Source organism: Melanotaenia boesemani, chromosome 14 (genome assembly GCF_017639745.1).
Source record: "Melanotaenia boesemani isolate fMelBoe1 chromosome 14, fMelBoe1.pri, whole genome shotgun sequence".
Taxonomy (NCBI): domain Eukaryota; kingdom Metazoa; phylum Chordata; class Actinopteri; order Atheriniformes; family Melanotaeniidae; genus Melanotaenia; species Melanotaenia boesemani.
In genome coordinates, this window is record NC_055695.1 from 26725781 (window position 1) to 26739898 (window position 14118).

The 14118-nt window shown below is 38.3% G+C and overlaps 3 protein-coding genes across 6 annotated transcripts; 2 read left to right on the forward strand and 1 right to left on the reverse strand.

Annotated features, from left to right (window-relative positions):
* Positions 1–170: 170 nt before the first annotated feature.
* On the reverse strand, positions 171–6188 carry ankrd29 (ankyrin repeat domain 29). Of its 4 annotated transcripts, none has more exons than XM_042006346.1 (10): positions 6006–6188; positions 5297–5407; positions 4349–4447; positions 3725–3790; positions 3444–3542; positions 2981–3079; positions 2222–2320; positions 1816–1911; positions 1586–1684; positions 171–1497 (listed from the first exon to the last, which is right to left on the reverse strand). In XM_042006346.1, exons 1-10 carry the CDS (start codon positions 6015–6017, stop codon positions 1414–1416), a joined length of 864 nt encoding a protein of 287 aa, XP_041862280.1. In that variant the 5' UTR covers positions 6018–6188; the 3' UTR covers positions 171–1413. The 4 variants fall into 4 exon arrangements, with proteins under 4 accessions (XP_041862280.1, XP_041862279.1, XP_041862282.1 ...); XM_042006345.1 differs by having other exon boundaries at positions 3725–3823; XM_042006348.1 differs by lacking the exon at positions 5297–5407 and having other exon boundaries at positions 3725–3823.
* Positions 6189–7812: 1624 nt separating this feature from the next.
* On the forward strand, positions 7813–11249 carry cts12 (cathepsin 12). The gene is made up of 8 exons (XM_042006344.1): positions 7813–7860; positions 8100–8245; positions 8345–8464; positions 8800–8964; positions 9040–9261; positions 9358–9526; positions 9788–9893; positions 10006–11249. Exons 1-8 carry the CDS (start codon positions 7830–7832, stop codon positions 10103–10105), a joined length of 1059 nt encoding a protein of 352 aa, XP_041862278.1. The 5' UTR covers positions 7813–7829; the 3' UTR covers positions 10106–11249.
* Positions 11250–11428: 179 nt separating this feature from the next.
* LOC121652839 (laminin subunit alpha-3-like) lies at positions 11429–14065 on the forward strand. The gene is made up of 9 exons (XM_042005901.1): positions 11429–11805; positions 12150–12263; positions 12423–12535; positions 12655–12738; positions 12846–12949; positions 13277–13321; positions 13414–13556; positions 13660–13753; positions 13960–14065. The coding sequence occupies exons 1-8, from the start codon at positions 11593–11595 to the stop codon at positions 13729–13731; spliced, it is 888 nt and encodes a 295-aa protein (XP_041861835.1). The 5' UTR covers positions 11429–11592; the 3' UTR covers positions 13732–13753; positions 13960–14065.
* The last annotated feature ends 53 nt before the right edge of the window (positions 14066–14118 follow it).

Below are 14118 nucleotides of genomic sequence, written 5' to 3' on the forward strand. Positions count from 1 at the left end.
GTAGAAAGTATTTAAATTAATGAATTCTGTGCATTTATACTTTTCACCACAGAAAATGTCTGTGATAAATCAGTGTTTTGATATTTAATTATCGAAACTGTTCATATATTCCTCAACCTAGTTTGTATAAAACTGCGTAATCTTACCATGACAAACTTGCACACTGACTCTCCATTTACATACATTTATTAAAAAGGCTATATAGTGTGCAAAATATCATCAAACATTTACAATACCAGGAAAAAAAAATCTTAAAGTAAGAAACTTACTTTTTTCACTTTAATACAAACTGGTGTTGTATTGCACATAATTGGAAAGCCTGATTAGTCATCTTAACAGAGGTATAACTTGTGAGAAATATATGAAATATAGCTAACAGTTTGGGTGGTGTCCCCTAAAATGTGCCAAAATTTCCTGCATTCTCCTTTTGATGTTCACTCCTGTTTTAAGTAGCTTTGTAGACTAGGTAGTTGTACTCTCCCATAGTTAATACAATAAACAAACAAATAAATAAATAAATAAACAAATAAATTAAAATAAAATAAACCTTTAAATAAATATTTTGGGTATTTTTACACTTTATTCACCCGTCTCAGTAGCACGTGGAAGACCCATACACAGCCACAACAGCCTGGTACCGCCTCCTCATGGTCACCAGTCTGGTAACATTTTACTGTGAGATGTCATTCCTCAACCAAGAGTTGTTGAAGGTCAATCAGCATGACTGTGTTGGTCACTCTTGCACATAAAGCATGTTCAAACTGATCTCACAGTTGGGTTTAAGTCTGGACTCATGGCAGGTCATTCCATCCTCTCCATTCCCAATTCTGGAGGTACTCAGTGATGATCCTGGCTCTGCAGAGGGAGAGCTTTGTCATCCTGGAGGTAATTAGATCTCAGATTCTAGAGATATAGAATTGCTGTTGACCATAATTCTGATATCTCTATCAATTCAGTTGCCTGTCATACATTGGTGACAAGTACACACCTGGCAGCAACTTTATTCACTTCTGGAGTATTCACGGGATTTTGGCATGTTTTTAGGGGCCTTTTCTACATATAGCTGTGGTGCTCCTTCCACAGAAGCACAGTCCTTACAAGAAATACCTCACTGCAAAGGTGACTAATCAGGCTTTCCAACAACATATAATACAACAACAATTGGTATCAACCATACATAAATTTCCTTCATTTTGTGCTAAATTTATATGCATGCAGTGTAGACCAAGAACATAAAGAAGATGATGGCAGACAAACATGTTGTGTTGCTCTATATTTAGTCCAGATAGCAAGAACTGTGAACAGTACATGTTGCAGTTGAGTATTTTAGACACTATTGTTGTATTTCTTTTCCCTCTCTACACATTTTCTTTATGGTTAAGAGAGGTACGAAGGCAGGAACCTGGGCTGTCATCAACTGTGTCCATTTACGAGTTTTGGACGTAAAACCTTTAGGATGCGATCGCTCTTTGTAAGATCTGCAGGGAGTTCATTGTTCTGCAAAATATACATGAGAAAAACTAATGAGCTGAGGCAATCTGCTTGCAGTAACTTTACCATTTATCATCTTAACTAAGCACAATACCTTGTTGGGTAGTGTGGGGTCTGCATTGGCCCCAAGCAGCAGCAGGACAGTTTGAAGATTTCCACCCAAGACAGCAGCATGAAGTGGTGTGTAGCCATTCTTGGAGAGTAAAAAAAAATACAAATAAAAATCCTGTTTATGAAAAACTTTATGCAGTATTTCTAAGTATATTTTGTACTTTTCTGAGTAACTTTGTCAGAATGGGCAACAACTACAGCAGCATGTTTTACCTTGAGAAGCCCAAGCGAAGGAGAAAATTTCAAGAGCTCCTCAATGACGCCGTTGTGTCCTTTCAAAGCTGCTTTAAACAAAGCTGTTGATCCATCCTCGGAAGACAGCAGACAGAACCCAGAATTAACCGTAAGCCACTTTCAGCAACATTAAAGCCTATTGACTATATCAAACGTCTCATCAGCAAGTCTCTTTATAATCTCTTACTTTACTTGTACAGTTAAGTATCAGTTCAGATCGTTTGAATAAACATAAACTAAAAAGCTTCCCGTTTGGTGCTGTGCCAACAATAAGGCTGCTTTATACCTTTACTGGGAAAAAGAAAGATTGAATGGCACCTACCAATATGAGAATGTGAATGTTCAAACTTTTATGTAGTTTATTCATTTAAAAAGATCAGCATACTTGTCTGTCTGCATCCCGATCTGCTCCACGTAAGAGAAGCACCTTCACCACCTCACTGTGACCCATCTGAGCTGCCATCCACAGAGGCGCAGTGCCATCCTGGAGAAAACATAGATAAGGAGGGGGTTGCAGAGACAGAGGGCATGAAGCTTGATTTATATGTTAAATTGATGGAGCTGTTGTACCCCAGTATATTAATCATAATGTGCAGACTTGTGAGGGCACAAAACACTGCCGTAAGAACGTCTCAAGTATTCATTTTCATCATCCAGTGTGCTCTCTTTAGTCAGGCTTTAGTTTTCCATTATTTGAGGCTTCACTGTCATTCTTTGATTCAGTCACCTTAATGCAACAGCTTCTTCTGCAGTCCTGGCTGGAGGACTGGCACCACCTACTGTTTACCTCAGTTAAACTACTCTTATTAATCATATTAGTGGATGAAAACAGCCATATATTTGCATTATATCTTATTGTGCCATTAAACTAAAGATACATCAAAATTTGCAATACATTTGTGTGGAAAAGGCCAAAGTCAAATAGCAGTATCATTAACTGAAGCTTCTGCAATGCTAATGAAAGTGACAACATAAGGGGCAATGATGATTAGAACCTCTGGAACGATCTGCACTGATTGGCAGAACAGTGAAAGCACACATCATCCTGCACGTTCTGTATTGATCTTGTGTTTAAGCATAAACAAGCTTAAAGATGAAGCAGGAGACAAATGATTGCAGAACTGTACGCTTGAGATTACATTACCTCTCTGGCTTGGTTAACCTTGGCACCAGATGACATAAGCTGACGAATCACAGTCACATGACCCCCTTGGGCAGCAAGGAAGAGAGGAGTGGCACCATCCTGAAAATTTAAGAGTGTTTCATGGTAATTAAGACTGCTAAGAACACTCAGAAAACTCTTCAACATAGGAAAATTTTCTTGACAACATATAGCTCATAAAGCTATGTCACTTCTATTTATAAATGCACATGTGGACAATCAGATTGTTGTCAAAAGCCTAAATATAGTCCAATCCTGCCCGAGGTGATTCATGTCTGACTCAGCAGTCTGCAGAAACCTGAGAGGCTGGATTCTTGCTGCACTGAGCAACTAACCATCATGTTCCTGACAAGCATTGAGGCTTAACACATGACAATGAGGGGGTACTGACAGTGAGAAGAGAGGCCTAACGGCAGGATGCAGATGTGGATGCAAAGGGCCTCACATTCAGCTGTTCATTCAGATTGGCTCCATTCTTCAAGAGGATGTCCACTACCTTGGAGTGACCATACTGAGAGGCGACAGTAAGAGCTGTACCACCATCCTTCAGCGGGGGAAGAGAAAGAAAATTAGCTAAATGCTGTCTTTGAGAGCTGCACAATGAATCTAAAGAGGTGCCAAACTCAGCGGTAGACTTGTACATCACTGCTTTGTTTTCACCACAGGGTGCTTTCTGAAGTCAGAGAAGATAGCATCACAGCCATTATTCTGAAGACTGTCGCATACCTTTGTCTGAAACTCGGTGGAGGCACCAAATTCAAAAAGGAGCTTGACGACGTCATGGTATCCCTGCTGGGAGGCGAAGAACAAAGCTGTAGAACCAGTCTGGAAATAACAACAATAAAAAGCTGTTTATCTACACTGCATTTTAATTATGTTTTTACATATTCAAAATGAGCAATATAGTTATAAAACTATTCATGCTGTATTATCTGTTTTTTTAATTAATTTAATGCCAATGATCAAAGGTTTTCCCGTCTGTGCTCATCTGCCCCTCCAAGGTGCTGTTACGTTTTCACTGGCATGTTTTCTTAGAGATATTTTTCAATTATAAAACTGACATTACAGACACTTGTATCTTAAAGAAACAGTCCGAAATGTTATGAACAGACTCAAACATGTCCGTAGACTTAACTTCTTGCTTCCCACTGCCTGTAGGTATGAATAATTAACTTAAAAGCTTTGCAATTCTCTCAAATTAGCTTAATCTTGACATAAAAAAAGACTAAACAAATATTGTTTAAATTTTAGAAGTTGTAATCACACAACCTTTATGGGTTGCAGTCCAGGAGGCCAATGCAACTCTAGATGCAGCCCATTAGGTCATTTTTAATATTTTTTTCTTTTTACCTCTCTCTGGTAGTTGATATCCGCTCCTTGCATGATAAGCTCTTTGACACACTCATAATGGCCGCTGTACGATGCCACCATCAGAGCTGTTGTTCCATACTGAAAAGAAACATGCAGACACTGAGCCAGCACCCCTTTTCCCTCTTTTACTTTGCATAGCTTGCTCAAAAGTGGTAAAAATGTGGTCATGATTTATCTAAATTCTGCAGGTTTCCAGCAGAATGAAGAACCATGACCTTTTATTATCATGGAGGAAAAACAAAACATACAGACATAAAGTGTGATGATAGTGGTTAGGTGAGAAATGTGTCTGCCAGACTGAGACATCAGGGCTGCTATTCTTATTTCAATAAAAGTATATAGAAAGAAGAAATGACAAAAAATAACTAACAAAACATTGCTAAAGACAAGTGAACTGAAGAGATAGAAAAATTGGCCACAAAGATATACCAAATGACTAAAAATGGTACAAAACTACAATGAGACATTGGAAAAATGGCCACAGAGATGGAAATTTGCCAATGAGATCAGTGAGATGTGAATAAGTAAAATGTGACAAGAGACGCAAAACTGAACAACAATACTTAAAAAAACTTGAAAAGATATGATTCAAAATGGTTACAAAGGAACTAGGAAGCTAAGATTATAAATGTAAATGAGAGACACAGTGAACAAAATCGTGTCCATGTGGATAAAAAGGTGCAAACTGACAGACAAACATTTAGGAAAATTATGCAAATCATGTATAAAGCTGGAGACACAAAAGACTTGGTGTTTCAGTCTTTAGGGACTTTTAACACATCTTATTTTTATAATCTGTCTACAGTGAGGGCACACACTCTAACACATGCATCACAGAGGTAAGGCTTGAGACTCTCTGTGTCCCTACCACAGGTGGGTTATGGTTAAAGCGTGCAGCTGAGCAGCCAGGACATGCAGCGTCCGTACACTGTCTCTGCAGTCCGCATCCACTCGCCCGCTGTTGAGCAGCAGCTGAAGCAGAGCCAAGTTTCCCTTCCTCGCTGCCCAAAACACAGCATTAGCCAGGGGTGTTTCCTTCTGGAGGGTAAATACACACAATACTGACACTGAAACCACCATTATAGCATTACACATGCTGACAGTAGACAGTAAGAGTGTCCAGGTGTCTTCATGATGTGAAGGTGACACAAGCCGTTGTCTGTGTATGAATGGCAGGTGAGTGCCCATTAAGAATACATAATGGTCAATAAGCAATAAGCTTTTATCTTAAATTCTTCAGACTAAAATTTAATGATTTGCGGGAACTTGAAGAGGGTCAAGTCTCTACATTGTGACTTTTAGGTATGTTCCCACAACATCAACAACACAAACTCATCAGAGCAGAACAGAATGAACATTGGTAAAAGTAAGCCATATGATACCTTATTTTAACTACACGTGCACGCACATGCAACCGCAGAGCTAGACTGTGTGATTGCATAGCAGCAGTCTATTGCCAGCTCTACTGTTTCCTCTGTGTTTTACAGCTAAACACATCATCATCATCATCATCATCATTTAAAACCCCGTCAATGAACTAGTCTCCACTTGAAGAGGAAGCAGATGTGATCTGTTTTCTAATCAAGGCCCTGTCAGGCTGCGAGTCGACAGTGATGGAAGGAGAAAGCAGGTTTACCTTAAAAGACATCCTGCGGACCTTAGTCGTGACTCATGACTGTCCTTCTGGCGCACTCAATCATTAGACACGATGCTGAGCGCCACTTGCCTGTTTTGCCGCACCGTATTTGGGTGTTGCCGGCGCCCTTTCGCCAACATAATAACAGGACAGGACGGTCAGAAGTGCGCATCTGCTGCAGTGAGTCCCACACGAAGGTCCAGGTGTGGCCACCAGGGGTCGCTGCTGAACACGCAGGCTGTTTATTGCTTTGAGAAAATCAAACCACTGGAAAAAGTGTGGAAAAATAAAAATTTATATAAATAAATAATGCAAGCTAGGTAATGGCAACACAACTGTAAAAGAATTATGGAAAAAATATTAAAAAAGGGATAACTCACCCACCAAAAATCTATCCATGAATGAATAAACAAACAAATTAATAAATACATATAGAGTTGTATGTAATAGAAACTTTAAAAAAGTATAGAAAAAGGGATAGCCACCCACCAAAAATTAATGAATGAATGAACGTACAAATGAATAATAAATAAATAATACTAAAGATGTAATAATAAATTGTGTAATCCCCCACCCCTGTATATTTAGCAGTTCCAGGATGAGCTTTAGAGGATGAGTCTTGTGATGAATCTTGAATGGTCAGCTTATGTCTTTCTTAATAGAAAACTAGTACGCTATCTGCTCTGTTGCAAGATACATTCTCACCCTGACTTTAGCATCACCAAACCTTCTGATTGATGAGAAAGTACACCGTGTATTTACTGAAGAGGTAGTAATTGTTATCTTCTCTGGTCCTTTACATGACATCAGTCTGATATCATCAGTGATTGTAGAAAATGAGCTTGTTTTTCACAGGCAGTCATGTTCCACTGGATCTGCACCAAAGTTGCAGCTTCATCATCATGCTCCATGCAGAGATGTTAATAATCACTGACTATCACTTTCATCCAATCATGTACAGTCCGTGTCTTCCTTTCTTTGGCTCACTGGAACCTTGTTTTCTTATGTTTAAATGATGATAAAAGATTAAGTTGGTCTTTTTTGCATTTACATGATATTTTCTTCAGCCATTTTCCTAAAGTTTGGTCTCAGATATTGACTCCAGTTTCTACTTGTTTAATTTTGGTTCTGCCTGTATGTTTCCCTTTTACAACTTCACAATATTGTCTGCACAGGCTCTAAATTTTAGACACAGCAGGGAAAAGCTAACATGTTTTGCCCCTCTCTGCACCTTTTTACCTTCCTGAAGGAAGTTTATAACTTTTTCACTGTATCAGCTGATGACTGTCTTGTTGGGACCATGTTTCCTGTCAATCAGCAAGGTGCCACAGCTCATTAACATTTGCAAACACTGTTTTAACTGCATGATGATTTGCTTATATAGACTTGTACAATTTTAGCAGTATCCTGTAATGACCCTTGTGTTCCTCTGTACCTGATTTTAGTGGCAATTTGAATGCTGAATTTTATTCAGAATAGAATAGGGTTACATAAAAGTACAGACACTTTTTCTTAAATAAGGTTCTTCTTTCATTGCTGGTTTTGGAAAGTTAGATGTCAGGTGTTGTGCTCAGTCATAAACTGGTATTTGAAGGATTTGAAATATTGCAGCTTTAGCTGTTTCTAAATGATAACCACAGGTTTCTGGAGCCTGAGCAGGCAAAGCAACTTGTTTTTGTGGACTAATGCCTCTCTCAGTTTTTGGCATAGGTATTGATTTGGGGATTAAGTAAAAGTATAGTAGAAACATGTATGTACTGGAAAGCTATAAAAGGCAGGTTGGTAACGTGTTTCTGTGTCACTGGTCAGACTCACTCTCAGAACATGGGAAGAAAACAGAGTAACCTTTGTGCAGGTAGGCTTTACAGGGTTCTTTTTGTAACAGTTTTAAACTTAAATGGTGTATAGATAATATCTGTTCAATTGATATGTTGTATTTTAACTCCAGTTGTGGTTTCAGTGTAGATTCAGGAGGGATAAACCACTGCTTTGATGTTGTAGTTTGGATAAGAGAACTCATGCCAGTGTAATATGACATACAATTACACATTTGAAGAGTAGGTTTAACTCCCAGTCATGCTCTGGTTCTGGTAGTTAAGCAGACCAGTTGTCTGCTGAGAGCTGTCCTGCTGTGTGTCCTGCTGTGCGGCCCACAGAGCGTGCAGTCAGACTCGGACGAGGTGGTTCTGACTGAGTGGGAGATCTGGAAAAGCAGCCATGGCATAACCCATGACGAATCAGTGAGACAGACTTCATGTTTGAAATTTGTAAACATCATCAAGAAGTGTACATGTGCTCTGAAAAACTTCTTTTATTTTATTTTTATTATTTCCATTCAGGATGACGTGCAGAGAAGAGTCATCTGGGAAGACAATAAGAGGATGATTGAAAACCACAATCAAGGTTTTCTCATGGGGAGAAGGCCATTTGTTATGGCCATGAATAAATATGGAGACCTAGTAAGGATTAGGGTTTTGTTTTGACAACAGCACCAAACAGAGTCCTATTTTACAACCATGTGAGCTTTAGAAATAACGGAAGCTGAATTTGTTACCTTTTGAACAAACAGATTGGATAATTTCCTGCCTCCAGTCCTTGTAGTCAGCTAAGACAACCAATTACTTTTTAACACATAGATAATAATAACACATAGATATGAAAGTAATACTAATAATTTTACTTAAAGATTAAATTTGTTGTTTAGAAAATGTGGTTTGCCAATTAAATATCACTGTTATAAAATTAAATATCACTGTTATGAAGTATGAACCTTTCCTTTGTTTTCCATTTGTAGACAAGACAAGAGTACCAGGTTATGCAAGGAGCCATAATAAACGCCCAATACGCAAAAAGAGGGAAAGATGTCTCCGCTCGAAGATTGCGTTACAATGCCAAAAAGTTAAATACTTGGTTTGTTGACTACAGAAACATGGGATATGTCACTGAGGTTAAAGATCAGGTAAGACAACCCTAGGCATTTGAGTCATGTGGGACAGAATCGCAATCAGATCTATGTTTTAAACTGTCTTTTCAGGGTTATTGTGGCTCATGCTGGGCTTTCAGCACTACAGGAGCCATTGAGGGACAACTGTCCAAAAGAACAGGTCAGCTTATATCACTGAGTGAGCAAAACCTGGTGGACTGCTCCAGACCGTACGGTACCCACGGGTGCAATGGTGCCTGGATGGCCAATGCCTATGATTATGTGGTCGGCAATGGGCTGCAGGCGACAGACACCTACCCATACACCTCACTGGTGAGGCTCCAACCAGTTGGCTCAGCCTAAATCATTACAAAAATACAGTTGGAACAATTCTGAATCCAACCTGCTAACGTTTATCTCTCTCAACAGGACACTCAACCTTGTTTTTATGACAGCAGGCTTGCAGTTGCTCACATTAAAGATTACAGGTTTATACCTAAAGGAGATGAGCAGGCTTTGGCTGATGCGGTGGCAACTGTTGGCCCTATCACTGTAGCCATTGATGCCGATCATTCAAGTTTCTTGTTCTATAGCTCAGGTGGACTGTCTTTAAATACTCCCAAAATGCCGTAATGTCAGATTTCTGTTTAGCGCTTTTGTAAAACCAATATTTTCTTTGTCACTCATGTTTATCTTCCTATTTTTATTTTATGCTAATCAGTATAATTAGATAACAGCTCTTTAGAATTACTAACATTTGAGACAAAAAGAACTAATTGCTTTCAACTGTGAAAGTTCAATGCAAATATTGCTAAAACATTAATCTCATTCACCTATATACTTTGAAATTTCTTGACAGGAATTTATGATGAGCCCAACTGCGACCCAAACCATCTAAGTCATGCGGTGCTGCTGGTTGGCTATGGTTCAGATGATGGTCAAGACTACTGGATCATCAAAAACAGGTCTGTTTAATGCCACACATCCAAGAAAACTAATTTAAAATGTTCAATTTCATGTTTAAATTTTTCGATTGATAAACCAACATCTGAATCTTTTACTTTTTTGTTTCATTAGTTGGGGAACCAGCTGGGGTGAAGGCGGCTACATGCGGTTAACCCGGAATGGCAAGAACACTTGTGGCATTGCCAGCTATGCCTTGTACCCAATTTTATGATTATGATCAAATAAAGCTGACTGTTACTTCTTTGCTCTTCCAGTGGGGGAGAAGTCTTGAAAAAAGTGTAGTACAGTGTAGATAAATGTTTGTGCTAAGATTAACATGAGTCTTTTACAGTGAACACATTACGTCTCTCAGGAATGTAAGCACATATCTTATGGGTTAAATATATAAAAATGTTTAACACAAAAAAGAATAATATTTAAAAAAAAAAAGAAAATGTAACTTTGGACAACGCTAATATAAGGTATAATTTAAGCCCTTTCCCACTGCTATCGACTTTTGGCTTTTATATTCAGTTGACAAATTGATGGTTATTATTAATTTTTAGGTCAAATGGGAGGAAATACAGTACAGAAAAATGAGAGAGAAGCTAATTAGTGTTTAGCAGCATCCAACTACAAGGCTGGGTTGGCTGTTAGCTCAACAGCTTCAAAACTGCCTAAGCTATTAGCTCAACAGCTAAATAGCTTCATTAGCTACTAGTTCAACAAAGTTGTGTTAGCTATTAGCTCAACAGCTACAAAGCTGCATTTGCTTGTAGCTCTACAACTTCAGCTAACGTTTTAGCTGAAGTTGTAGCTCTTTAGCTGAAGTTGTAGCTCTACAACTTCAGCTAACGTTTTAGCTGAAGTTGTAGTTCCTTAGCTGAAGTTGTAGCTCTACAACTTCAGCTAACATTTTAGCTGATGAGCAAATAGCTCAGCATTAACAGTTTGAAAGCTCACCAAACCTAGAATATTTTTCATGATGACTTTAGACTTTAGAAATGACTTTAACTATAGTCCAGTGTTTCACCATTCAGCAAGTTACATAGTCTTCCTTCTGTAAGTGTAAGATATCTATTCATTACCATTATACAACCACACTGATTTTGTAATCTGTGCTAAATAAAGTAAATCAGGTTAACCTGTGAGTGGACACTAAATAATTAACTTTAATGTTATCGACAGTTTAATGTAATGTTTTCAGACTGCAAAACTTATTTTTTTGTTTTATTTTAGCAACTCTGTTAACTAATAGACAGTGAGAGGGATAAAACTACTCAGACCTAAACAGGATTGTGAACCAGCTTCAGGATTCCACTTGAATTTAACATTCATCTTTATATTGCAACTACAAATAAACATTTTACATCAGTGATGTTCTTTCTGGTGTCCTTATTTTGTTCTCCAAGTTTTTCTTTAATTAACCACATTTATAAAATATTTTATATTGCTTCTCAGACAAGTTTTGTCTGAATGTGTTATTATTTCCAGAGTACATGATCTACTGTGTCTTAAAGACTTTAATGCCAACAAGTTCAACCACAACTCAATAAACTTTGAACCTATGATAGACAAGTAGATACTAATAATCCAGATTTTCTACTTCTCTCAAACACAAAAAGGTCCAAGGTTCACCTACAGTGGGATTTACTGGCAGGAGGAGAACTAGTGCTGGGGGTGAAAGCATTTTCTCTTGCATGTCTCACAGGGTTAAAAATGCTCAAAATGAAGAGGAGTACATCTTTGGTTTGTATTGCTGTGTGCTTGTCTTTGCTTTGCTTTTCTCTGATTCATTGTTTTAGTTATAAACATTCAAAGCGGAGGCATGACAGTCACACTCAGATCCATCAGAAGAGACACAGCATGAAAAAGCTTTGTGAGCCCTCCCTCAACTACCAGACAGCAGGTGCTATCATTCAGCAAAACAAGGTAAAAAATACATATATGAGAGTATGATAAAGTCATTATTACACGCTTAAAGAAGTCACTGTTAGATAAAACTATTATTATGTGCTAGGTATTCTATAAGCTAAATCCTTCATACGTATTTAAGCAAAATGCATTAATAACCTTGTGCATGTCTATTTTCAGAATGATAAGCTCATATGCCCCCCAAGATTTTCTTTTAATCTCCATTTCAAACCTTGAATGGACTTTTATTCTTTGTGAAAAATAAGCTACATATCTGTCTAATTAAGGTCATGAGGCATTAAAAGTGTTTGCGTGTGATCATTGTCCTCCAGTCGGCTGCTAAGCTCCCTGTTTCTCTACAGAAATGCAGCCCTGGCTTCTACAAAGAGTGGGCTGGATCACACATGGGTCAGTGTGTGCCGTGTAGCTGTAATGGACTCTTACAAGAGTGTGATGAACAAACAGGGCACTGCGTGGTTGGTGCCACACACACATACACACCCCATACATGCATTGAGGTACAGGTGCAGATGTAAATTTTCATTAGATTTCAGGGCAGTGGCATTTGCAGCAACATTGCTGGGCCAGATGAATATTGTGTTGCTGTTGTTAAGTTTGATCTGACTGACCTCCAGAACTGTCAGTTCAACACTACCGGGAACCACTGTGAACGATGTAAAGAGGGTTACTATGGAAACGCTGCAATCAGGACCTGTCGTGCTTGTCCATGTCCCTTTACCCAGAACAAGTCAGTTGCTCTTGATTATCTGCCTTTCTTCTGCACAGTCTGCTCTATTTCCTCTACTTTTTAAAAATATAAATATAAACATCTTTATACTCTAATTATTATTATTCTTTTTTTTTAAGTTTTGCATCAGCCTGTCTGGAAATCAGCTTAGAAGTAGTTGAATGTTTGTGCAAACGAGGTTATAGTAGTGCCAGATGTGAGAGGTGAGAGACATAAGCAAACACATCTAATTTCAAATTCATCATTATATATGCAACAAAATGTTGCATCCAACCACAGCCATTAACTTCTCGCACTTCTCCCTGTTAAGATGTTCATTTGGTTACTATGGCAATCCAATGATGCAAGGAGGCATCTGCAAACCCTGCAACTGCACAGATAGAAGTTTGAACATTTGTGATCCTCTTACTGGAGGTAAGAATTCACTTTCACACAAATACAGAAAAATAGAGCCTTAGCACAAACTGAAGTTAAAAAGAATCAATTTCTATCAAAAATCTACATTTCCCATAATGTAACCTATAGTATGTATATATAATCTTTGGACATTTTATGCCTAATAAACCACCAGGACAATTCTAACTTTCCTTTTCTAGTGTGTAAACCCTCCAAGAAAAAATGCTTCACAATATCACATTTCTAATACCAGCAGACATTATACAGCAATTCTCACAGCCTGAGTTGTACTTGTCATGACAATTTTAGTGTGAAGAGATCCACTGTAATATTTTTTTTTTCCAGAGTGCATCAGATGTGATAACACCAGCTGTAATGGTAACTGCCAAGGTGAGTTAGTGGTGAGAAAATCTCTGAACTGTTAAGAATGACATCCTTTCTTCTTGTGCATCATTGTTGCTCTGTGCCCTGCTTACTGACAGAATTGAACACATGTGCCTACATGCTGCTAGTGGACTTGGACAAAATGGATGGTGGTCTGACTTGGACAGAGCAGCAGTACATTGCAGATGGTCTTGCTACATTCAAATTGAACCATCTGCAGGCTAATGCCTTGGAAACCAAGGTATTATAGGGTCATGAAGTTATTTATCGAAAAATGTACTTTTTACTACATTTTTGCAATATTTTTTCACAAATTTGAGAACCTTTTGCCTCATATCTACCAGATTAAGGTTGGTAGGCAAAGTGCTGCTGTGAGACACACAGCTGGGGGCAGATGTTGTTGCTGTCAAAAATGACTTGAGTCAACTGACTGATGAGGTACCTAGGGGTTTCTTGGTTAATTAAAGTAAAACTCAGTCAGGAGTTCAGAAAAATAGCTGTTGTGATAAACTGTAAATGTCAGTTATTATGAATTCTGCAGGAGGCATTTTCATAAACTGTTTATGTCACATGAGGAAGAAAATTAAATGTAACTCTTTCAACTTATATTGTCACTTTTCTCAACACTATGATCAACCTTCTAGACTCTGCATACTACATCAAATCTGGAGGAGTTTTTGCAGAGAGTGAATGGATCAATGTTACAGGTGCAGGAGCTTCTCTCTAAAGCTGAAGGTCTCCTCAAAGCGGTACAAGGTAACCTGCCTCCAAGACTTTGTGAGACTTCATAAGAAAACAGAATG